Source organism: Bufo bufo, chromosome 1 (genome assembly GCF_905171765.1).
Source record: "Bufo bufo chromosome 1, aBufBuf1.1, whole genome shotgun sequence".
Lineage (NCBI taxonomy): Eukaryota > Metazoa > Chordata > Amphibia > Anura > Bufonidae > Bufo > Bufo bufo.
Genome location: NC_053389.1, coordinates 682,902,514 through 682,927,560, shown reverse-complemented (window position 1 = coordinate 682,927,560; position 25,047 = coordinate 682,902,514). Strand labels below are relative to the sequence as shown.

General features: G+C 44.5%; 1 protein-coding gene across 4 annotated transcripts in view; it reads left to right on the top strand.

The window, feature by feature from the left end:
• The window catches only part of ARNT2 (aryl hydrocarbon receptor nuclear translocator 2), a 124,696-nt gene that overhangs the window by 26,528 nt on the left and 73,121 nt on the right, over nucleotides 1-25,047 (top strand). For all 4 annotated transcript variants that reach the window (XM_040414146.1, XM_040414148.1, XM_040414149.1 and 1 more), the window contains 2 exons: nucleotides 3,640-3,853; nucleotides 5,587-5,800. In XM_040414146.1, coding sequence (XP_040270080.1) covers nucleotides 3,640-3,853; nucleotides 5,587-5,800 — 428 coding nt within the window. The remainder of the gene's footprint in view (nucleotides 1-3,639; nucleotides 3,854-5,586; nucleotides 5,801-25,047) is intronic.

Here is a 25,047-nt window from a genome sequence, read left to right as displayed (position 1 = left end):
AAAGAAAGCATATTGCACATTATGCAGGCACAATGAGGCTGTCACTGTATACACACGGATCAGTGCTGAGCCATATGCATGTTATGTATATGCTGGAAGACAATGGGTTATAGCATGAAGACGTGCCTCCTTCCACGTGTTCTATGCGGTGTCATTGTCAAACCTAGCTCAAAGTAAAAGATTAAACAACAGTCCTTTATCACCTCACATTAAAGAGGAGCTGACTGCTCTTGTGTCTGTTTCAGCAAAAACTTGTGTTCCTTACGAAAAAACTATTCGGAAATGTCTTTACTTAGAACTCTGCGTTGTGACTTTCCTTTGTTATTCCTTTTGGAAATGTCTGACAAAAACTAGTCTACAGGTGTTTCCTCACACAGTCTGACTGTCAGCAGATATCAAACTGTGTAGGGACCCACCCCACTGACATTCAGTTATCAGCTTTTGCATATTTTTACAGGAGGAATAACAGAGGAATAGCGCAACACTGATTTCTCCACAATCATTATTTTGTGAGGATTGAAATAATTTGTGGTAAGTCATGTCAGGAGAGAAAACGGATTCTCTTTAAAGAGGATTAATCACCTGAAATAAAAAAAAAATATCCTCGGTAAGCAGATGTATATTCTTGAGTTGTTTCCTTATATCAGTTTTTCATTTTTTCTCCCTGAGGACCCTATTAGACTGCATGATTTTTGGGCCAATTATCGGGAACAAGCTTTCATAGAAAGCTGATAATTGGCCTGTATAATCAAGCAGCCAATAAATGAGCAAATGCCCGTTTATCGGCGGATGGCAGGTGCCCGATTATTGGCTGCTCATCTCCCTGTGTAATCAAGGATGTACTGCCAATGATCAACAGAACTGGATGAGGGAAGAAGGACCGCAGTAGCAATCATTCCTCCCCCATTCACTTCGCATTGGTGTGTGTAATCAGGCCACTGCAAACATCCATCGGCGCTTGCAGTGCTGGAACATCCGACAATGTAATAGGGCCCTTGGTTATGACGCTGGGGTTTCTCTAAATGACAACAGGAAATTCCTTTGGTGGCTGTCACCTGCTTTCCACATGTCCTAGAGTCTGGTGTTGTATTGTTGACAGATTAGCCATTCAGACATCTTGCAAACATTGCTTACAACCTCTATAGGAGCCATAAGGATAACTAAGGTTGTCAGTTTCAATAACAACTTCTGACTGATCAGAATTGTAAGATATTCAAGGAGAACCCAAGGGCTTCTATCTGTACAATGCAAAACAGAGTTGGACTAGCACCTCCAAACTATGTATTAAGGGAGTTCAGGTGCATGCTACCATGGCTGCAATGCAAAAGCAAACAAGAACTACTTCTCCCGGCACAAAGACACATGCGAACATTGAAAACATGAATAAATCTAAATTGCATTACTGCTGTACTTACTATATGAAAATTAAAAGCTCTTTTCACACATTTTTGATCAAAAGTGTATCGGGCCCATCTACTAGCGGCAAGGTGGCTTCTAGCAGACATGTATAGAAGTGTAGGTCTCGTCTGTTAGAAGTCATCTAGTTGCTGGTAGATGGGCCCGACACACTTTTGATCAAAAATGTGCACTAAGAGCTTCTAATATATACAGTATATATATATTAGCTGGTGACTTTTCACTTCCAGGTGATGCTCACTAATATCTGTACCAGTAATATATGGATTCCATGGTTCTGTCATTGAATGTTGTGTTCAGTTTTACAGTTTTTATTAAATCAATGTTCTTTTTTCATTTCTCCTCGTTATTTGTATTCTGTTTAACTGGTGAGTTGTATTATTTTGTGGGGGTCCTACAGAGAAGTACTGGAGGTTATGTATAAAGACTAGTGCAAATAAGAGTGGTGTTACCCATAGTAACCTGTGTCCATTCTTTGTTCTTTACAAACTGGTTGCTATGGGCAACACCGCTTTTTCTATTATACACTAGTATTTATACAGGGTGCTGAGCACACAAAGAACGGGAAAGTGGTGCACATTAAACAAGTCGTCAGTGTTTTTTCAGCTGACAAGCCAAACGTAACACGAAATGGGAAATGAGAATTACAGCTCTATTTTTTTATATTTGGTCTTGGTGGCTCCTTGATCTTGGAAACATTGCCTTTATTCCAATGAACAGCCCCATAATGTAGTAGTGATTACACCATGCTGCTTTCTGCCAAGGCCCATAGTTCCCTCCATGATACTTATTTGCAAGCCTCCTGGAAAAAGAACGATAAGAATTTAGAGAAAATATTCTCAGCATGAGGACTTAAAAGGGGTTTTCTTGTGTTACGTATATAAGGTAAGCTCATTCATTGTAAGGCGAGATGCAATGCAAATTTTAAGATTTGTGTATCAGTTCCTCACTTTTATTTTAAGACATCTGCTTGCTGTAAGGGAATGGAAAAATCCTTGCTTACATTCACAGGCCAAAAATTGTTTGGAAAACATGCTTCTCACCCAAGTGCCCAGTTTCCAATTTGTTGAGATAGATAGACACATGCTATGTATTTTTCAGACTATAAGACGCACTCAAGGTTTAGACAACAGACAATTACAAAAAATATTTATTTACTTATTCAATCTTCCCTGGTAGTTTAATGAAGTGGAGGGTCCCTTCACCAGGCATTACACAACAGTTATAAAAATATGCACACAGAGTCGCACTTTGCTCCCTGAGTCACAGGTCAGTGGTGAATGAGCTCCGTCGAGAAAGCACAATGTAATAACATGTCATGAGTGGATAGTATAAGTAATATAAACCTGTTTTCACTTTCAACTATCATTCCTGACCTGATTTCTAACAGCTATATCTCCCGATTCTGATCTTGTTTTAACCCTTAGACTGTCGGCTTTCAAATAAGACCAGAACCATATCTCAGAGATAGGAGGGGTTAAAGTAGCCCACCCCCTCAACCTGCTGCCCGAGCTCTGCAGACAGTGAGCGCTCTTTGCTGAAAGGCAACTCTGGTGCACTTCAGCCATAGCAAGCCTTCAAGCGGTGAAATAGTGCTGAGGAGCCCTACTGATGACATGGGACACAGGCACTTTTAAGCAAAAAAATGTCTTGCTAAAAAAGTGCGTCTTATGGTCCAAAAATACGATATATATACATACATCCAATGCAGAAGTAGGATTTTAAGACTCGTTTTCAGCTTCTGAATATAAGCAAGACTGAACCCGTTCACTGACAGCAAGCAACGATTTTGTTGTGAAGAATTGATGTAAAAATTATATTTTTTTGCATGGCTCTTTGTTATATGATGAATCTGCTTCATTGACTTAAAACCAGAAAACGCCTTTAAGTTTGATTTACACAAAATGGTATAGTGACGGGCAGTGCATCAAATCCAGCAGCAAGGCACTTAATGGAAGAAGGCCTGACATGAATAAAATAATCAGATGTTGGAATATAGTATTACCAATCAAAGGAGATCCAAGTCATTACCAAGACCTGCTGCCAGTGGGAAAGTGTGGAAGCTGAACAGACACTGATGGGCTCTTGTGCACTCACCTCCTCTCCAGCCCCTCACACTGTGTGTGTTCGTTGGGTTGCGGGGACCGTGTCCCTGGACGGCTCTGCTTGGTGCTGATTCTTATACTCTTCCGTTTTTTTCTCCTGCTCTGATTCTGCTTCCAGAGAGAATCACAGTGAAATTGAAAGACGTCGGAGGAATAAGATGACACAGTACATCACAGAGCTGTCCGACATGGTTCCCACCTGCAGTGCCCTCGCACGCAAACCTGACAAGCTCACCATCCTGCGCATGGCTGTATCCCACATGAAATCCATGAGAGGGACAGGAAATAAATCTACGGACGGAGCTTATAAACCCTCCTTCTTAACAGAACAGGTGCAGAGATATATGCCATTCTCATTAGTCATCCCTTGTAATGTGTTGAGTAAGTGAGTCGTGAAGACGTAGCAGCTGAACGTAGGACATATGTCAGAATGTAGAAATTGTGGAAGCACTGTGATATTGTACAATGTACCGCTGTTGTATTAACTGCTCTCCCGTATGTTCCCCTTTCCAGGTTTCCAGTAAGTAAAAGCCAATTACTATCTTTCATTTAAACTTATTCTACTTAGATTTAGCAGCCATTTTTTTGAGATTTGTCTCTGATTGTTTGGTTTTAGTTCCATATCTATTTAATTTAGTTCCACATCTCACTACTAGGTTTTTATGACTAGACATGACCCAGCAAAGTATGGAGCATGTCTCTTAGCCAGCCATAGACAAGTCGATTATTGCCTCATCTACTTGACTTTTGTCCATGATGGTCCATGTGCCTGAAAAAGTAAATGTATAACATGATCAAGCAAAAGCGGCCAGTCATTTGTCCATCTGTTATTTCACTTTCTTTTGAAGTTATTCTTTTCTGGTACATAGATGTTGATGGCCTGTCCTCAGGATAGGTCATCAGTATCAGATTGTGGACATCCAGCACCACCACCAATCAGGTGCTGGTGCCAGGAACTATATACTGGACAGAACCGGGAGCAGAAGGTTCCATCCACGGTGTAGTGCCCGTCCTCGGGGAGAATGGGAGGTGAGATGCAGTACATCGACACCAGAAACTACATAGTGGATGGAGCCTTCCAGCACCGACCGCTGCCCGAAACAGCTGAACGATGAGGGTGCAATCTGGTGGACCATTGATCTGCGGCATTCTGGCCGATGATTATGTTATGTGTATGGCCGACTTCAGGCTACACTACAATTTTAATTGACCAACGCCAGCTACAGGTAAGTCATGCATCTAAAAGCAGATAATGGAACAGTCTGCATAGGTTTCTTGCACCAATTGAAGTAAATGATGAACATTTGCACGAAAGCTATTTTTCCAGTAAGAGAAACAGTTGGCCAACTGTTGACAGTTACACCAAGGCCTCATCATAGATTCCACTTTTGTGGATTTCCATTCTGCCAAATAATCAACTAGCTAAATAGTGTAACTGCATTTATTCTTAAGGTTGCGTCCAGTATTATGCGCCAGTGACTAAACTGGTGGTATAGCCTTAGGTCAGCAGAAAACTGTAATGTGTAAGAGTCAGCAAACCTAAATGTGTACACATGGACAGGGAAATTGTCAGTGAGCAAAAGATGAATGTATACTACGGATGAGCGTCCTGCATGTATCGCAATCACTCCTATTATAAACAAGGGTGACCAGTAGTAGAAATTGGGGGCAGTCGGTTTCACCTGTGGCCCTGCAGAGGGCACCATTTACAGCAGACACAGCCTATCCTACAACAGCTTGGGTCCTGTTAAATGATCTCCTGAGCATCAGTAGACAAACTGTGGTAATGGAAGTCTATGAGCAAATCAGTGTGTGCAGTTACTTCATATATACAGGTAGTTGTAAGTTTTATCAGAATCTAAATTGTCCACAGTAAAGATAGTTCTCACCACCAAATGCCCATGACCGTAGTGTGAACAGAGCATTATGTAATGATTGTAGAGAAAGATGTTGATCCATTTTTTTTAAAAACTGTTCATGAAACAGTCTTGAATATTAATGGTTGGTTGAACTATTGATGACAACCAGTATGGCTCCTTACTGTCCTTATTTCTCCCCCGGCCAGGAACTGAAGCATCTTATACTGGAAGCTGCAGATGGATTTCTGTTTGTCGTGGCAGCAGAAACTGGACGAGTGATCTTCGTTTCTGACTCTGTCACTCCGGTTCTGAACCAGCCCCAGTCAGAATGGTTTGGCAGTACTTTGTATGAGCAGACCCATCCTGATGACATTGAGAAGCTCCGAGAGCAGCTGTGCACTTCCGAGAACTCCATGACAGGTTGGTTCTGTTGGCAGATGACAAATAATGCTTGATCTTGGTTCATTAGCCCTGCCACAAAGTCATGAAATATCTATAACCATTTGTTTTCATTCTTCTGATGCTTAGTTACAGTGCATTTGGAAAGACTTCAGACCCTTTCTTTTTTCCATGATTTTATGTTGCAGCCTTGTGCTAAGATAAAAAAAAAAGTTAGATCCCCCCCCCCCATCATTCTTCACCCAATATCTCATAATGAGAAACAAAAAACAGAATGGTAGAAATCTTTGTTCATTTATTGAAAATGGAAAACCAAAACCTTGCATTGACATATGTATTCAGACCCCTTACTTGGTACTTAGTTAAATCACCTTTGGCAGTTATTACAGCTTCCAGTCTTCTTGGGTATGATGCCAGGAGGTTCTCTTCTCTGAGATCCTCTCAAGCTCTGCCAGGTTTGATGAGGACTGTTGGTGGGCAGCCATTTTCAGGTCTCTCCAGAGATGATCGATTAGGTTTAAGTCAGGGCTCTGGCTGGGCCACTCAAGGACAATCACAGAGTTGTCCCTAAGCTGCTCCTGTGTTATCCTGGTGTGCTCAGGCTCATTGTAACATAGTAACATAGTTTATAAGGTCGAAAAAAGACATCTGTCCATCCAGTTCGGCCTGTTATCCTGCCAGTTGATCCAGAGGAAGGCAAAAAAAGCCCTGTGAGGTAGAAGCCAATTTTCCCCACTTAAGGGAAAAAAAATTCCTTCCCGTCTCGAATCAGGCAATCAGAATAACTCCCTGGATCAACGACCCCTCTCTAGTAGCTATAGCCTGTAATATTATTACACTCCAGAAATACATCCAGGCCCCTCTTGAACTCTTTTAGTGAACTCTCCATCACCACCTCCTCAGGCAGAGAGTTCCATAGTCTCACTGCTCTTACCGTAAAGAATCCTTTTCTATGTTTGTGTACAAACCTTCTTTCCTCCAGACGCAGAGGATGTCCCCTAGTCACAGTCACAGTCCTGGGGATAAATAGATGATGGGAGAGATCTCTGTACTGACCCCTGATATATTTATACATAGTTATTAGATCTCCCCTGAGTCGTCTTTTTTCTAAAGTGAATAACCCTAATTTTGATAATCTTTCAGGGTACTGTAGTCTCCCCATTCCAGTTATTACTTTAGTTGCCCTCCTCTGAACCCTCTCCAGCTCTGCTATGTCTGCCTTGTTCACAGGTCTGACTAGTGATTTGTAAAGTGGCAGGACTATGTTCTCATCACTGGCATCTATGCCCCTTTTAATGCAACCCATTATCTTATTGGCCTTGGCAGCAGCTGCCTGACACTGGTTTCGACAGCTTAGTTTGCTGTACACAAAAATTCCTAGGTCCTTTTCCATGTCAGTGTTACCCAGTGTTTTACCATTTAGTATGTACTGGTGACTTCCATTATTCCTTCCCTTGTGCATAACTTTACATTTGTCAGTGTTAAACCTCATCTGCCACTTATCTGCCCAAGCCTCCAATCTATCCAGATCCATCTGTAGAAGTATACTGTCCACCTCCGTGTCAATTTCTTTACACAGTTTAGTGTCATCTGCAAAAATTTTTTTTTTTACTGTGCAAGCCTTCTACAAGATCATTAATAAATATATTGAAGAGAATAGGGCCCAATACTGACCCCTGTGGTACCCCACTAGTGACAGTGACCCAATCTGAGTGCGTTAATAACCACCCTCTGTTTTCTATCACTGAGCCAGTAACTTACCCATATACAGACATTTTCTTCCAGTCCAAGCATTCTCATTTTATATACTAACCTTTTATGTGGTACAGTGTCAAATGCTTTGGAGAAGTCCAGATATACAACATCCATTGATTCGCCGCTGTCAAGTTTAGAACTTATCTCCTCATAGAAACTGATTAAATTAGTTTGACATGACTGATCCTTCGTGAAGCCATGCTGATATGGTGTTGTTTGCTTATTTTCCTTTAGGTACTCCAAGATAGCATCACTTAGAAAACCTTCAAACTAATTTGGCCACGACAGATGTTAAACTTACCGGCCTATAGTTTCCAGGCTCTGTTTTTGGACCCTTTTTAGAATATTGGCACCACATTTGCTATACACCAATCCCGTGGAACACTCCCCGTCAGTATAGAGTCCTTAAATATCAGAAATAAGGGTCTGGCTATGACATTACTTAATTCTCTTAGGATACGGGGGTGTATGCCATCTGCTCCTGGCGATTTGTCTAGTTTAATTTTTAATTGAAAAACATTTTGGGGTTAGTTTTGCTCTCTTTGGCAATTAATCTCTCGGTCTCTAGTTTGGCTGCTTTTACTAGTTTTTTTACATATTCTATTTTTTTCCTTATAGTTTTTCAGTGCTTCCTCGCTACTCTCCTGTTTTAGTGATTTAAATGCTTTTCTTTTTGTCATTTATTGCTTTCTTTACAGTTCTATTTATCCTCATTGGTTTTTCTTGTTCCTTAACCTTTTATTCCCATAAGGTATGTACCTCTCACAATTAGATTGTAGGATGCTTTTAAAAATATCCCATTTTGTGGCTGTATTTTTATTTTTGAGAACTTTGTCCCAGTTAGTTAGGCCTATGGCCTCTCTTAGTTGGCTAAATGTAGCTTTTTTGAAGTTTGGTATTTTTGTTCCTCCCTGAAGAAACACTCTTTTGAATGACAATTGGAAGGTTATTACCGTATATGCCGTCGTATAAGACGACTTTCTAACACTAGAAATTATTTTCAAAAGTCGGGGGTCGTCTTATACGCCGCCGGGTATACTCAGATCCGATGGTATATTCTAACCCCCAGGCGTTCCCATGGTGACGGGGACGCTTGCCTAGGGGTTAGAATATACAGGGCCCCGCCACTCAGAGGAGTATACATTTATTAACTGTAATCCGTAACTTTAACTTTAAATCAGCGCTCATCTCTTTACTAGGGTACCTTACTCTCAGCTCCGGTAACAGGCAGTGCGGGCGGAGCTCACTCACTGACGTCACGCGCGTGCGCCGCCTAGTGGAATGAGCAGGCACGTGACGTCAGAGAGTGAGCGCCGCCCGCACTGCCCGTTACCGAAGCTAAGAGTAAGGTACCCTAGAAAAGAGATCAGCGCTGATTAAAGTTAAAGTTACAGATTACAGTTAATAAATTTATACTCCTCTGAGTGTCGGGGAGGGGGATCTGTGGATAGCACTGTTATGGGAGGGGGATCTGTGGATGGCACTGTCATGGGGAGGGGGATCTGTGGATGGCACTGTCATGGGGAGGGGGATCTTTGGATGGCACTGTTATAGGGGGGAGATCTGTGGATGGCACTGTTATAGGGGGGGATTTGTGGATGGCACTGTTATAGGGGGGGGGATTTGTGGATGGCACTGTTATAGGGGGGGGGGATTTGTGGATGGCACTGTTATAGGGGGGGATTTGTGGATGGCACTGTTTAGGGGGGGAGATCTGTGAATGGCACTGTTATGGGGAGGGGGAATCTGTGGATGACAGTTATAGGGAGGGGGATCTGTGGATGACACTGTCATGGGGTGGATCTGTGGATGACACATATAGCATAAGATGCTATATAGTGCCATCCATATATCCCCCCATAGCAGTGTCATCCACAGATCCCCCTCCCTATAACAGTGTCATCCACAGATCCCCCTCCTCATAACAGTGCCATCCACCGATCCCAGTCAGTTCCCTGGACTGGAGAAGATAGTCTTGAAGACAGGGATGGCTGGGCATTGAGGGGTAGTCTTACACGGCGAGTATAGCCCAAACCCTATATTTTAAATGGAAAAGTTGGGGGTCGTCTTATACGCCTAGTCGTCTTATACGCCGGCATATATGGTACTTTATGGTTACTATTTCCCAGGTGTCCCCCAACCTGCACGTCTGTTGTTCTGTCAGGTCTATTGGTTAATACTAAGTCCAGTATGGCCGTCCCTCTAGTCGAGTCCTGAACTAGTTGGCAAAGGTAATTGTCTTTGGTTATTGCCAAGAACCTGTTTCCTTTATGAGATGTACAGGTTTCAGTTTCCCAGTCTACAGTCGTGTCCAAAAGTTTTGAGAATGACAAAAATATTAGTTTTCACAAAGTTTGCTGCTAAACTACTTTTAGATCTTTGTTTCAGTTGTTTCTGTGATGTAGTGAAATATAATTACACGCACTTCATACGTTTCAAAGGCTTTTATCGACAATTACATGACATTTATGCAAAGAGTCAGTATTTGCAGTGTTGGCCCTTCTTTTTCAGGACCTCTGCAATTCGACTGGGCATGCTCTCAATCAACTTCTGGGCCAATTCCTGAATGATAGCAACCCATTCTTTCATAAGCACTTCTTGGAGTTTGTCAGAATTAGTGGGTTTTTGTTTGTCCCACAATTTCTCAATGGGATTAAGATCGGGGGAATTTCCAGGCCATGGACCTAAAATGTCAACGTTTTGGTCCCCGAGCCACTTAGTTATCACTTTTGCCTTATGGCACGGTGCTCCATCGTGCTGGAAAATGCATTGTTCTTCACCAAACTTGTTGGATTGTTGGAAGAAGTTGCTGTTGGAGGGTGTTTTGGTACCATTCTTTATTCATGGCTGTGTTTTGCGGCAAAATTGTGAGTGAGCCCACTCCCTTGGATGAGAAGCAACCCCACACATGAATGGTCTCAGGATGCTTTACTGTTGGCATGACACAGGACTGATGGTAGCGCTCACCTTTTCTTCTCCGGACAAGCCTTTTTCCAGATGCCCCAAACAATCGGAAAGAGGCTTCATTGGAGAATATGACTTTGCCCCAGTCCTCAGCAGTCCATTCACCATACTTTCTGCAGAAGATCAATCTGTCCCTGATGTTTTTTTTGGAGAGAAGTGGCTTCTTTGCTGCCCTTCTTGACACCAGGCCATCTTCCAAAAGTCTTCGCCTCACTGTGCGTGCAGATGCGCTCATACCTGCCGGCTGCCATTCCTGAGCAAGCTCTGCACTGGTGGCACTCCGATCCCGCAGTTGAATCCTCTTTAGGAGACGATCCTGGCGCTTGCTGGACTTTCTTGGACGCCCTGAAGCCTTCTTAACAAGAATTGAACCTCTTTCCTTGAAGTTCTTGATGATCCTATAAATTGTTGATTGAGGTGCAATCTTAGTAGCCACAATATCCTTGCCTGTGAAGCCATTTTTATGCAACGCAATGATGGCTGCACGCGTTTCTTTGCAGGTCACCATGGTTTAACAATGGAAGAACAATGATTTCAAGCATCACCCTCCTTTTAACATGTCAAGTCTGCCATTTTAACCCAATCAGCCTGACATAATGATCTCCATCCTTGTGCTCGTCAACATTCTCACCTGAGTTAACAAGACGATTACTGAAATGATCTCAGCAGGTCCTTTCATGACAGCAATGAAGTGTAGTGGAAAGTTGTTTTTGGGATTAAGTTAACTTTCATGGCAAAGAAGGACTATGCAATTCATCTGATCACTCTTCATAACATTCTGGAGTATATGCAAATTGCTATTATAAAAACTTAAGCAGCAACTTTTCCAATTTCCAATATTTATGTAATTCTCAAAACTTTTGGCCACGACTGTATATCTGAGTAGTTGAAGTCCCCCATAATAACCACCTCATTATGATTTGCCGCCTCGTCTATTTCGTTTAGAAGTAGATTCTCTGTGGACTCTGGTATATTAGGTGGTTTATAATAAACTCCTATTAGTAATTTATTATTGTTTTTGCCTCCATGTATTTCTACCCACAGTGACTCCCACTATGTCATAGTTCTCCTCACACATCACTAATTCCAGTTTCCCAGTTTTATTAGTCAGGCTTCTGGTATTAGTATACATACATTTAAGAGGTTTATATATATTTTGTACCCTACACCTTTCCTTCTGAACTGTTCTAGTCGCTCCATATATTCCTCCCCCAGTCCCATTACCTTGCCCCCGGTCTCTATCTGCACTATCTTCCCATCCTATATTGTAATTAACCCCCGCCCCCCCAGTCCCTAGTTTAAACACTCCTCCAACCTTCTAGCCATCTTCTCCCCCAACACAGCTGCCCCGTCCCCATTGAGGTGCTTCCCATGCCTACAATAGAGCCTTTAGCCAACAGAGAGGTCGGCCCAGTTCTCCAGGAACCCAAACCTCTCCTTCCTACACCAGTTCTTGAGCCACTTGTTAACCTCCCTAATCTCCCGCTGCCCTTGCCCTAAATCCCTAAAATAATTTTTAAGGACGCTCCATCTACCTCTAACTTTGTCATTGGTTCCGATATGGACCATGATTGCTGGATCTTCTCCAGCCCCTCCCAGTAATCTGTCAACATGATCCGCGATGTGTCGAACTCTAGTGCCGTTCGACGTTCCCGGTCTTTGACAGATTGCCCTATCTGTACTCCTAATAATTGAGCCTCCCACTACCAGCACCTGTCTGGCCTACCCTGCTCTCCTGGTTCCCTGCTTACTGGAGCTGACATTCCCCTGACTGGCAGAGGAAGTGTCTGGCTGCAGCAGTCTTCTCCCTGAACTGAAATCCCCCTCATCTGCCAACCTTGCAAACTTGTTGGGGTGTGTTAGATCAGGGCTAGTCAGCTAGCTACCTCACTTTCCTGAGCCTCCTCGCTACCACCCTCCCCCACATCTACCCCATAGAGTGCCTGCTCAGTGAGCAGCAAACTCTTTTCCAAATTGTCAACGCTTCTCAGTGTTGAAATTGGCCCATTTAGATACTCGATGTGCGATTCCAAACGGGCAATTTGCTCACATTTTGAACAAAGATATGCACCCTCAAACGGCTGTTCCAGGACTGCATACATTAGACAAGATGTGCACTCCACTGCGCTGTCAATAATGGAACACATACTAAATGCGGATTACGCAAGAAAAGAGAAAAATACAATACAGTGCTGTGATAAGAATCTAACTTACTGTAGTCCCCTCCTAAAGTCCCTGAATCGCAAGGCACGTAATCTAAAGTCACACACTTAATACAAACACGCACATGAACTCAAACAAGCGAACGTTCACAAACTCACGTTATTTGCTTGCTTGTATAAATGTAGCTCTTAAACCAGCCTGCTTTTTCCCCCTCTGGATTCAAAGGACTGAGCTGCCCTTAAGACTGGCTATTTACCTTCTCCTAATTAGACAGCCTCACCTTAATTACTCACCTGGTCAACACCCTGGAGAAGGAAGAGAGAAAAAAAAATGTAATCACAGTATACTCTCAGCTGCTATGCAATAAACCTGGCAGCAAAAGCAAGTCACAGTGTACAATAAAGTCAGGCACAGCCACTTAGCAATGCACACAAATAATTTAGCTCTCACAGATACTCCCTCACGTCCTCTAAAGTCACACACTTAATACAAACACACACTTGAACTCAAACACGCGAATGCTCACAAACTCGCGTTATTTGCTTGCTTGTATAAATGCAGCTCTCAAACCAGCCTGCTTTTTTTCCTCTGGATTCAAAGGAGCTGGAAGGTGAACCTTCAGCCTAGTTTGAGGTGCAGAGCACTCTGGATCAAGGTTTTTTTAAGAATATCTTTGTACTTTGCTCCATTCTGCCTCCCCTCACCTGACCAGTCATCCTGTCCCAGCCACTGAAAAAACCCCACAGCATGATGCTGCCACCACCATGCTTCACTGTAAGGATGGTATTGGGCAGTGCCTGGTTTCCTCTAATCATGTCACTTAGAATTGAAGCCAAAAAGTTCAATCTTGGTTTCATCAGACCAGAGAATCTTGTCTCTCTCCATTTTGCATTTCTGTCAAATGCTCATGTGTCTTTTACAGAGGAGAGGCTTCTTTCTAGCCACTGCCATAAAACCCAGATTGGTGGAGTGCTGCAGTGATGCTTGACCTTCTGGATGTTTCTCCCATCTGCACACATTATCTTTGGAGCTCAGCCAGAGTGACCAATGGGTTCTTGATTACCTGTCTTACCAAGGCCCTTCTTCCCCAATTACTAAGTTTGGTGGGTCGGACAGCTCTAGGAAAAGACCTGGTTGTTCCAAAATTCTTCCATTTAAGAATTGTGGAGGATACTCTGCTCTTAGGAACTTTCAATGCAGCAGAATTGTTTTGTACCTTTCTCCAGATCTGTGCCTCCACACAATCCTGTTTGGTAAGCAAATTGCTCTAGTGGTGGAAGGTACAAACGAGTCAATGCATCTGTTCTTAAAACCATTTCCTTTTCAGAGATTCTTCAGGACTACTTGTCAAATGCACCTCTAGTGAAACAAGACGCTGACCACAGCAGACAGAATGCACTGCCTCAGTGGTTTTTAGCCTTTTAAGTACATTTTAATCTTGTGTTTGGTGCTGTAGATCATGTTTGATATTCTGACTTAGGTCCATCCAAGTCTACATTTTGCTTTTAATGAAAATATTTGCTGTGGTAGTATATATGCTATCATGAATCAATTCTTTGAATTGCATAGCAAAATTTGTTGCCATAACCTGGAGCTTAAAGGGAGCCTGCCACAAGGAAATTCACTGTAAAACCAGGCTAGCTCACCTGAATGTAAGGATGCCCTGCATTTAGTGATCTATTGCTCTATTCTGGAGAAAAAGTACTTTTAATCCATATGCAAACGAGCAGTTATGTGCACTGAGGGCGGGCCAAAGCCACACTGTGCGCCTCGCTCCTCTGGCTTCCTTTGCCAGCTCCTCAATTTCCTTCTTGCTTGACAGGAACAGTTTCCTACATAGTCATCTCAACTGGCCCTGCCAATCAAGAAGGAGAGGGAGGGGCTAGCAGAGGAAACAGGAGGAGCCAAGGTGCACAGAGGTGCTTGATCCCTCCTTCAGTGCTCTTAACTGATCATTTGCATATGGATTACAAACTGCTTTTTCCCTAGAATGAAGCAACAAATGGCCAAGTTAAAGATATCAATACATTCAGCTGAGCTAGCCCTCAATTATTACCAGGATTACTATATGGTCGTTCCATTTTTTACAAGACTGACAGAGATGATATGTGTACCTAAGATATTTTGGATAAGGAGACATTGTTCATTGGTGGTGACAGAGCCCCTTTAAATTATTATTCTGGCCCTAATAAGGATCATCATTTGGAAACCGTCCAGCTTGTGTTTTATTATGCTTTGCACATTCAGACTCCTTAAGACAAAGCACCCAGTGGTAATTCACACTGGGGCCTATAGGTATGAACGTTAACCTATGGGCATGACAGAGTACATTGTATGGACCAGTTCAACCCCCGCTCAGCTTGCTTTGAAAAGCCCCACTGTGCTCGGCAGGGCCCTGGCAGCGGAGAGTTCCTGACAGTTCTAGGTTTAAAGTTTCACGGTCCCTTCCTGCAGCTTGTTATGGCAGATGTGTTGCTGGATCTAGTTCTGCTTCTCTTCAGAGTAAAATATTTATTTGCCCTGCCTTGTTTTGCTTCTCCATTTGATGATACTTAAAAAATGTTTAAAGTTCAGCAACTTTTTCCCTGACTTTGTTTTATTTTAGTTGTAATATTTCCGAGAGCTCAAATAGAAAAAAGGGTCCTTTGAAAGTTTATTTTTCTTTTTTAATTTGTTACAGAAAAAAAAAATCCTCCGTCCTGAAAGGGCTGGGTGAAATTCCTCATCAGCTGGATGCTGTGTCCATGCAGTAGTCCTCCTTTGTGTGTCTGGCGTCGCTTTCTTCTATAAACTATTCCGTATCAATATCTGAGTCTCTCGTGTAACCCTTGAGTGTAAGGCCTCTTTCACACGTTAATGAATTGTGCACATGTGCTCTCCATGGTCTCCACGAACCATCACGTATCCATTGACTTTAAAGGGGTTATCTATCCCCTAAAATGCCCGGGCACCTCATACAGGTTATACTTACCCTCTCCCCTGTACCCACATCGCCCCTGATGCCCACACAGCCATTGCGCGTATCAAAACATACGGGGCCGCGACGGGAACGAGCTGCCCTAGTGTCACCCACGATGCTAGGTAGGCTGTCGCGGTCTGCTATTGGCTGACACAACTTCACCCCGTCGCCGGAAGTTTTGATTCACATGACTAGGAGATGCAGTGGCAGCCAGGGCATCAGGAGCGACGCGGGGTAAGTATGACCTGTATGAGGTGCCTGGGTATTTTGGGGGGCATTATAGGTGTTGGATAACCCCTTTAATGTAAGAAAGGGGTATATTCCAGGATCCAATTTCCAGTTTAACTCAATCTTTATTTCATCCTCTAAAACAATCCGAACAGCAAAGGAAACCTACTCCTTTGGACATGCAGCTCTCCCTAACTCATGATTGTCTGTAATGTGGTGCCCTATGTTTGGCTGTGATTACAGTTCCCTTGCGCACATTAAAGTCCATGAGTTTGTGAAAACCACGAACACAACACGGATGTCATCTGTGTTTGGTTCGTGGTACTAACGAATTGTTGCTTGGAGATGCTGTGGCAACCATTTTTCATACGGATAAGACACAGAGGGCAACAAATGGACCAAACACGGATTCTTCACAGATGAACCAAGGACGTGTGAAAAGCCAGAGCTTATTAAGCCCAGAGAAAAAGCTGTGAATAAAGGAAATATGCCTTCTGATTGGTTAATTTAGCCATTCGGGGTCTATCTCGGACATGAGGCAGACTACGATCCTTGACACTGTATCACCTCCTGCGGTGTCACAGTAATATTCTTTATAGTCTGACCTCAATCTGGCAATCACACTTTTCTGAAATCAGTCTTCTGCGATGAATTTAGGCATCTGGTGAAAATGGCAAACACGAAAACATTCTGTTTTTGCGTGCTGTACTAAACAGCTCTTGGGACCATTTCAGTCGCATTCTGGAGAAATAAATGAAATACTTTAAGAAAATAAGACGTCACCCCCACCTCCCCAGCTAAATGAAATTAAAACCAGTGTTTGAAGGCTGTGCATGCTTTTGGATACAGATTCAGTATAACTTTATCATTTGAAATGCCTTGTCTTTCTGTATTACATTTTAATCATTTTTGTCTAAAATAATTTTTTTTCAGTCGTTCTTTATTAAAATTGACACAGCTTTCAGTTTAAGTGTATGGCCAGGCTAGCAGCCTTACTGTTTTACAGTGACACCGTCAGAGAACTGCTCTGTATATCCCTCATCGCTGAACTCTTCATATCTAATAAACACGAACTGAAGCTTGAAGTTTTTATGAAACTGGTAAAAGTTTAGCTTTAAAGGTTATGCACAACTTCGTGCCCATGTTTTTTAGGATTGCATTCTACTCATTTTGTCCTAAAATCTTTTTTTTCAATTGTTCTTTATTAAAAATGTTCAGCCGTTTCTGAGATATAAGGGTTAAAAAAATCAATCTGTTTATAAGCTGTGACTTTGTGTTCTGTGAATCCCATCAGCTGGCAGCTCATGTAGAGTTCTTATCTCTGATCTCCTGAAGCTCATAAACAATTAATTACCGTAAGCCATATTTTTATCAGCTTGATAACAGCTGAGCTATAATGACCATGAGGTGAGGAGCTATGAGATACGAGCATTATATGATGGGATTCAAAGAAAAGAAAGTCACAGCTTGCAGACAGGCCGGTTTTCTAACCCTTGTTTCTCAGATAAATTGAAAAAATAATTTTTAGCCCAAAATGAGTCAAATACAATAATAAAAAGAATGCTCACAAAGGTGTACATAGCCTTTAAGGTCTTTTTACACCTTCCGATAATCAGGCCAATTATGTGGAATGAGCATTTGTAGAAACGCTTTTTCTACGGGTTTAGACGGGCCGATGGAGTGGCCAATTTGTCGGGAATGAAGCGTTCCTTCCCGACAGTAGGATGCTCGCTCAGTGAAGGAGACCTCTGTATTTAAATGCAGTGATTTCCATCACCATATGAAGATGAGCATGGCTGTTGCGATCTCTCGTCCTCATACGGAGTCATTGTTTCTGGGCGGCAGATTGCTGTTTAGATGTGCTGCCCAGAAACGATGATTGGCGTGCCTGCACGAACGACAGGATCACCCTACGAACGAGCGTTTTGCTTGTAAATCAGGTGATCAGCAGCGCATTTACACAGGCAGATTGCCAGGAACGAGCCTTCGTAGGAACGGTCGTTCCCTATAATCTACCCAATAATTGGCTTGTGTAAATGCAGCTTAAAGGGTGCCAGTAATTACCTGATGAATGAATAAACGCTCCTTCATCAGGTGATTCTGTTGTTCTGCCGTCACCTGAAATCATTGTTTCTGTGCAGCAGATCAGCCGGTCTAAAGAACAATGACTTTCTATGGGGACAAACAATCACTGTATCGATCACGTGTACCCATACAATGGAGGTGATTGCTGCATGTAAATGCAGCCCTCATCTCCACTGATGATCAGGCAGCAGATGATCTGTCTCTCTAAACAGAAGATTCATACTTACCTGCACCCCGCCGCTCCGGTCCTGCTTCCCTGCCAACGCAGTGTCCGTGTTCCGGTCCCTGCAGTGTTGACATCTGGCACAGCATGAGTCTAGTCAGATGCTCTGCTGCAGCCATTGACTGGCTTCTGCAGGGACGTGGCCACAAGCTGCATGTCACTGCTGAAGTCAGTCATTGGCTGCAGCGGAGCATGTGACCATGCCCATGCTGCATTGGATGTCAACACTGCGGCGACCAGAACAAAGACACAGCGGCGTCAGCGTGGAGGACCAGAGAAACGGGGAACAGGTGTGAATCTTCTGTTTAGAGAGGCAGGCTGCAGGCGCTTGCTAAAAAAAAATATTATTCGCAGACCTTGAAAATGTCAGTCAGTCTGCTAACATCATGCTGTAGAGCAGAGTTAGCTGAGTAGATTGATATAGTTTTATGGGAACAGATTCAATATAACTTATAAATTTATAATTTGAAATGCCTTTTCTTTCTGTGCTTTGGAGTCCAGTTGGGGGTCCTCCTAATTCATAGCCCTCCTGATAGGACTTTGCATACACAGATGGCTATGATAAATGATCAGGTTTCTAAGCATAAAAAGAGCAGAGATTTCAATGAATAATTACAAGTTATTCTGATTAGACCATAGTAGATTTTCTCGTTTCTGTTGTCTTTTTGTCATATTTTGCTATACTTTTATTATTTTTCCTTTTTCACTCTTGATATTTTCCTAGTAATACTTGTGATACCATATCACCCTTAGTAAGTGTCACATAACAGACATTAAATCTCCTTAATGTTATATGACCATAGACAGATGTAGCTTGACAACATAGTTGAACTCTTTTTCTCGCCCATATTCATTGGGGGACACAGAAACTGTGGGTATAGCTATGTCCTCTAGGAGGCGTTGACACTAATAAAAGCTGTTAGCTCCTCCCCTGGCAGCTATACCCCCTCCAGCCTGGAGAGAGAGCCCCCTCTCCACCCTGTCTGTGTGGTACCAAGCTGGGCCCGTGTCCTATACGGACAAGGAGGACCTCTCATAGTTCCCAATCGCCCTCCTGGGTCGTTGGTTGATATTCCTCCACCTACGCAGATCCAGGGAGGACAGCTGGAGTATTCCCAATCCACCCTCTAGGCAGTTTGGTTGATAATTCTCCAGCGCACTCCAGTACAGGACCTCTGGATTCCCAATCCATCCTCCGGGGCCGTTTGGTTGATAGTTCTCCAGTGCACTCCAGCACAGGACCTCTGGATTCCCAATCCATCCTTCGGGGCCGTTTGGTTGATAGTTCTCCAGCACAGGACCTCTGGATTCCCAATCTGCCCTCCGGGGCCGTTTGGTGGTTAATTCTCCACCTGCACGATCCAATGGAGAACCTCTGAAAGTTCCCACTCCATCCTCCGGGGCCGTTTGGTTGATAAAGCTCCGCCTTCCCCACCGGCGCGGCCTACAACTACCACGGGCAAGTTTCTGAGAGGTAGAACTGCGCGCAAGCAGGCCAGAGCAGAAAACTTCTCCTCGGTCACCTGCGCATCCCCAAGGGTCCCGCTCAGACGCACCCTTCCATCCCTGGAGTGGTTCGGTCCAAGGGGGGTGGGGGGGGGGGAAATCAGTGATTCGGGCTCTGACTCGAATCCTTTGCAATCTTCCAAGATTGCGCCCACAGTAGCCAGCAGTTCTTGACGTCTGCATTACCCCCTTCCTCAGGTGGAGTATTTGCACCATGCTGCATACAATACCTACCATAGGCATTACCTCCTTTCATAGGTAAACTAACTGCTAAAGCGCTGTTTTCAGTGACGCCTGTAGTTTTTTCCCCCTTCCATAGGGGACGGAATTGCATTTCCACTGGGTACAGTCCGTACAGTATGCATTAGCCTCTTCCATAGGTGGCGTTATGGCATTATCACCGGTTACAGTGTTTACCGTAGGCATTACCCCTTCCTTAGGTGGAGTAATCCGGGTACTGGATTCGCCATGTGCATTACCCTTCCGTAAACGGTGTAATCTCTACCGTTGCATTCAGTTCTGGATGTATGCATGACCACTTCTGCTGCAGTACTTTGTATGCATTACCCCTTCCATAGGCAGAGTAATCGCACTGCTACATTTACAGTACTTGCCTTATGTATTGTCCACTGCCGTAGGTGGACTGAATACAATTACACTCTTTTCAGTGCCGGACGTATGCATCCACCCTCGGTAGCCGGCGGCATTGCATCTCCACTGGATTCTGTACCTGCCGTATGCATTAGCCTTCTCCCATCACCGTGCTTCCTGTTGAATTTCCAGGTGATCCGCTTACAGGGGAATACCTGAACATCTTAGATTACTACAGTTCAACTACGCCACGGCGCTAGATGCCTTAGGACATGCTCTTTCACAAGGGGTGTGGCAACAGTCGTTACCGCAGGTGCTGGTGCTCTGCATTCCTGGTGTATGGGTGCCGCCAGTGGATATGGTTGCTGTTTCCACAGGGGCTCCTTCTTATCTTTCGGTTCTGGTTTGGAGCATGGTTGTGACATCCTCCTGTCTTCTCAGAGGGGTTGCCTAGCAACACTGTGTCCTAGAGACCACCCATCTCTATGGGCCTCCTCAGCTCCAGTCGGTCATGATATGGTCCTCATTAATACGTGGTGCATTCACCATTGCGAATAATATGGGGAGTATGTTCCAGCTAGTCGAGTGTTCACTGACTCTGTAGTCCCCCTCAGCTGGGGGTTCTGCCCTGACGCTAGCTTGCTGTGTCTCCTGTTCAGAGCCCTTCCAAGGTGAAGTGTTCAGGCTAGCTCAGCTTAACTGGGGCAGTATGGTACCATGGCTTCTACGGGATAGCCTCACGCCGTTTCCGTTTTGCGCCGACAGGGCGGGCACTGGCTGCTTCTGGGGGAGTGGTATTAGTGTTACCACTACATACTATGGTTCTTACTGCATAGCTCCTTCGTCAGGTGGCGGATTCTTCTAGCACTGAATTGGTGGACTCTGCGGTGTGGCCCCTGCTCCGCTGGGGTGTGGGCTAGCGATACAGTTGTGGCTCCCCCTGCTTGACTTCTTTCTCTGGCGGAGTTTTGGCACTAAATGCCTGGTTGCATCTGCATTTGCACGGGGTATTCTCGTGTCGCATTCTATTCCAAAGTTCAGGACCGGCTGGTGGGCTGTTGCGCACTACACATCTCTCCTTCTACAGGTAATTCTTTCCATTGATCCTGGGTGTGCTGCCTGTATCTACATTGCCTCTCTTAAGACATGTCTAATGTCTAGGTCACGTCAGCCCTCTGGTGATCATACTTTCCGCCGCCCATTCCGTGGGTAGGCTACGAGACTCCCCACACCAGACGGAGCGGAGTTGCTGTCACGTCTTGGCACGCTGATGGACGTTCCATTCCTGGAACGGAACACCCTCCTATTTCTTCTTCCTCCTCGAACAGAATGGCTATCGGCCTCTCCCTCCAGTATTCCGGGACTGCGGAAGGTGTTCGAGGCGATCTGTCGGCGTTGGAGTCGCCCGGACGTGGGCTTGATGGCCTCGAGACTGACTCAGAAGCTTCCCACCGTTCTCTCCCCAGCAAGGGGTCTGGAAGCTTGCGGCGTGGACGCCCTGATTTCCCCTTGGCAGGAGTTCTCCTTCCTTGCAAGACCGCCATTCTACGCAAAGAGTTTTTTTTTTGGCGGATGTTATCCGCAAGCCTGCATCGTCCAGGATCTATCCAGCCGAAATGTTCCGCCGCTTTGTTTTTTCTCTCCCCACGGTCCTGTCCTTTCTACAATCGGGGTTGGACCTTGGTCTGGCCCTTAGTTCTTGAGGAGTCAGGTGTCGGCGCTTTCTATCCTTTCCAGAGCCCTCTGAGCCCCCTGGGGCCTGTAAGGACTTTTCTTCAGGAAGTGGCACATACGGTTCCTCCGTTCCGTCCTCCTTTACCGCTTTGGGATCTGATTTAGTCCTCTCAACGTTCCAGGTTTTCCCTGGAGCCCTTGCGAGAGCTTTCTCTCCGACTCCTGTCCTGGAAGGTAGTTTTTTCTGGTCTCTATCTTCCATCAGACGGGTGTCTGAGTTGGCAGTCCTCTCTACAGAGAACCCTTCCTGTTTTTTTTATAGGGACAAGGTGGTTCTCCGGCCTGTCCCTTCATTTCTTCCGAAGGTGGTCTCTAACTTTCATTTTTTTGAGAAAATTGTCCTTCCCTCACTGTGCCATCTCCTTCACACCCTAAGGAAAAGGAGTTACATCATTTGGACATTGTCAGAGCTCTGCAGGTCTATTTTCAGCCTCCGATTCCTTCCGCTGTACGGATCTCCCTTTTGTCATTCCGGAGGGTCTTCAAATGGGACTGGCGTCTTCCAAGGTGACATTCGCATTCTGTACTCAGTCTACAATTGCTGAAGCATGCCGCGCCCGAGGCAGGGTTCCGACCTTAGGTGTCACGGCTTACTCCACCAGAGCGGTGGGCGCATCTTGGGCTCGGAGGAATCACACTTCGGCTGTACTGTCGTGTAGGGCGGCTACTTGTCCTCCTTACACACATTCGCATGATTTTACCAGGTGCATACTTGCATTGGCGGCTGCTGCCTTAGGCCACATGGTCTTGCAGGCGGCAGTTTCTTAGATGCCTGCAGGGACGATTGCGTCCGTGGGTCTGTGGTTTTTCCCTCCCTGTGGACTACTGTGTCCCCCAATGAATATGGGCGAGAAAAGGAGATTTTTGTATAACTTACCAGTAAAATCTCTTTCTCGCTCTTCATTGGGGGACACAGCACCCACCCAGTATTGTTGTTCGTCCACAGTTGTGGCTGTTGCTGGTTAGAACCTAGTTCGGTTCTTGGCATGGTTGCTGTTCCACGTTTTTTCGTTGGTTTACTTGCTTCTCCTACTGCTTCTCACAAACTGAAGCTCTCTCTCCAGACTGGAGGGGGTATAGCTGCCAGGGGAGGGGCTAACAGCTTTTACTAGTGTCAACGCCTCCTAGAGGACATAGCTATACCCACGGTTCCTGTGTCCCCCAATGAAGAGCGAGAAAGAGATTTTACTCGTAAGTTATACAAAATCTCCTTTTCTTTTCTCTTTTATATTATTTTACTATATCATTCCATTAGTTTAGCACATCTCCACCATTTAGACCCTGGTCTTTTTCTCAGCTCAGTCATATTAATACGTTCCCTCTTTAGGCTCTGTCCAAAAAATGTGTTTTGTGGTGACTGACTTCCTTACAAATCCTCATTTTCTGGCGAGAATTCAAACACCTGCACTGCCGCACTGGTCGCTCATTTCCTTGTTGTTTTCCTGTGCCCTCGTCTGGCTTTTTCCTTTTAGGGATTTTCTTTCTTTTGGACTCGGGGCTTGAAGTTTTACATTTTCTTATTACACAGTTCCAGTTATTCAGAATCTGTCTTTATCTAGGGGACTCGTAAATGCTTTAGCTAATCACAGCTGTGACCCACATTTCTGTTTGTCTTGGTGCCGTTGGAGCCATCATCTTAACGACACCGGAGCTGTGATTTACGGTAAATTATATTGCAGAACAGGGGTGTTGAACTCTCGCCTGCTCTTCTTTCACAGTTGTCTAACTTTACATGCACTCCTCCTGGCTGCAGCGCCAGTTTTTTAAAGAAGGCAAGTAGCGTTCTGGTTAATAATATATTTTAAGGGATCTGTATGACTAACTTTAATCATTGCTTAAATTAGTCCAAAAATATAGGGGCACATTTATTTAGACCAGCGTTTTAGACGCCACCCCTATACCTGGCAGGGGATCCAGCTGAGTTATGAAGAGACACCATTTCATAATTTTTAGTTTTTTTTTTGTTTCCTTGCAAAATAGGCACACTGACGTTCAGGTGCCTATATTGCTTTGGAATCCACTCTTGCTGTGAGTACAGGCAGCGGTGCGTATTGCTGCTCCTCCCTGCTCGCTATAAGCTCTGCATAGCACATCACTGATATGCTATGCCAGGCTTTAGGGGAGCGAGCGCAGGCAGGGGCAGGGATGTGCTATGCAGAGCTCTGCTAAAAGCCATGATATTCCACATCAGTTCAAGTGAACCAAGCACTATACACCATGTAGTGGCATGGTCTGGTTACTTCAGCACTGCTACTATTCAAGTGAACCAGGCAGATCTGTACAACATGTGGTGGCAGTGTCTGATTACTGCAGCCCTTCTCCTATTCAGGTGAACCAGGCGCATCTACCACCCAATGTTTGGAGCTGGGTAATTCGGTACATGGTTCTGGCGCAGCAGCTCCTGAAAACAGCTGATTGGTGGGGGTACCAGGAGGAGTCCTAAAGATAGGTCATTAATGGCATTATCCCGGAAAACCCCTTTAACCTTTTTATGTATATTATTTCCATATGTAATGGTGTTTGGAGATACATTGTAATTTAGGTCCTGTCTAAGAGCTGCCTACATGTACAGCTGTGCTGTCAGAGCCTTACCTCTACTACGTGCTCGTGATACTTGGGGCAATCATCCTTGTCCTGGAATCTGCCGGTAAGAACAAGCTTTAGCGCAGTGATGAGGACAGGAATATTTGCCGCTGACATTCCCTTTAATCTCTGCTTGTCAGCGCCAGGGCCAGCTCTCTCGTCCTGGTCCGATGGCATCTGGTTGTCACAATTCTGATGTCAGCAGAGATATCCGTGATTATTACATTGACTGTGGAACTACAGATCGCTCCTTGCTGTCATTACTCATGGTTGCATGGCGGCCTGACGTGTCGGCTGCTTTTAGCTTCAGTCTGGAGGGGATGACGGTATACAATTTCCCATAAAATATTGCATCCTCCTGCAGCCTGTAGTATTGTGTGGTTAACTCCTACAATTTCATGGATAGAACAACCTTGTGCAGACATTGTCATATTATAGTACATCTCCTCTCTTTTTCAGGTTAGCGCCCTCCGTTTT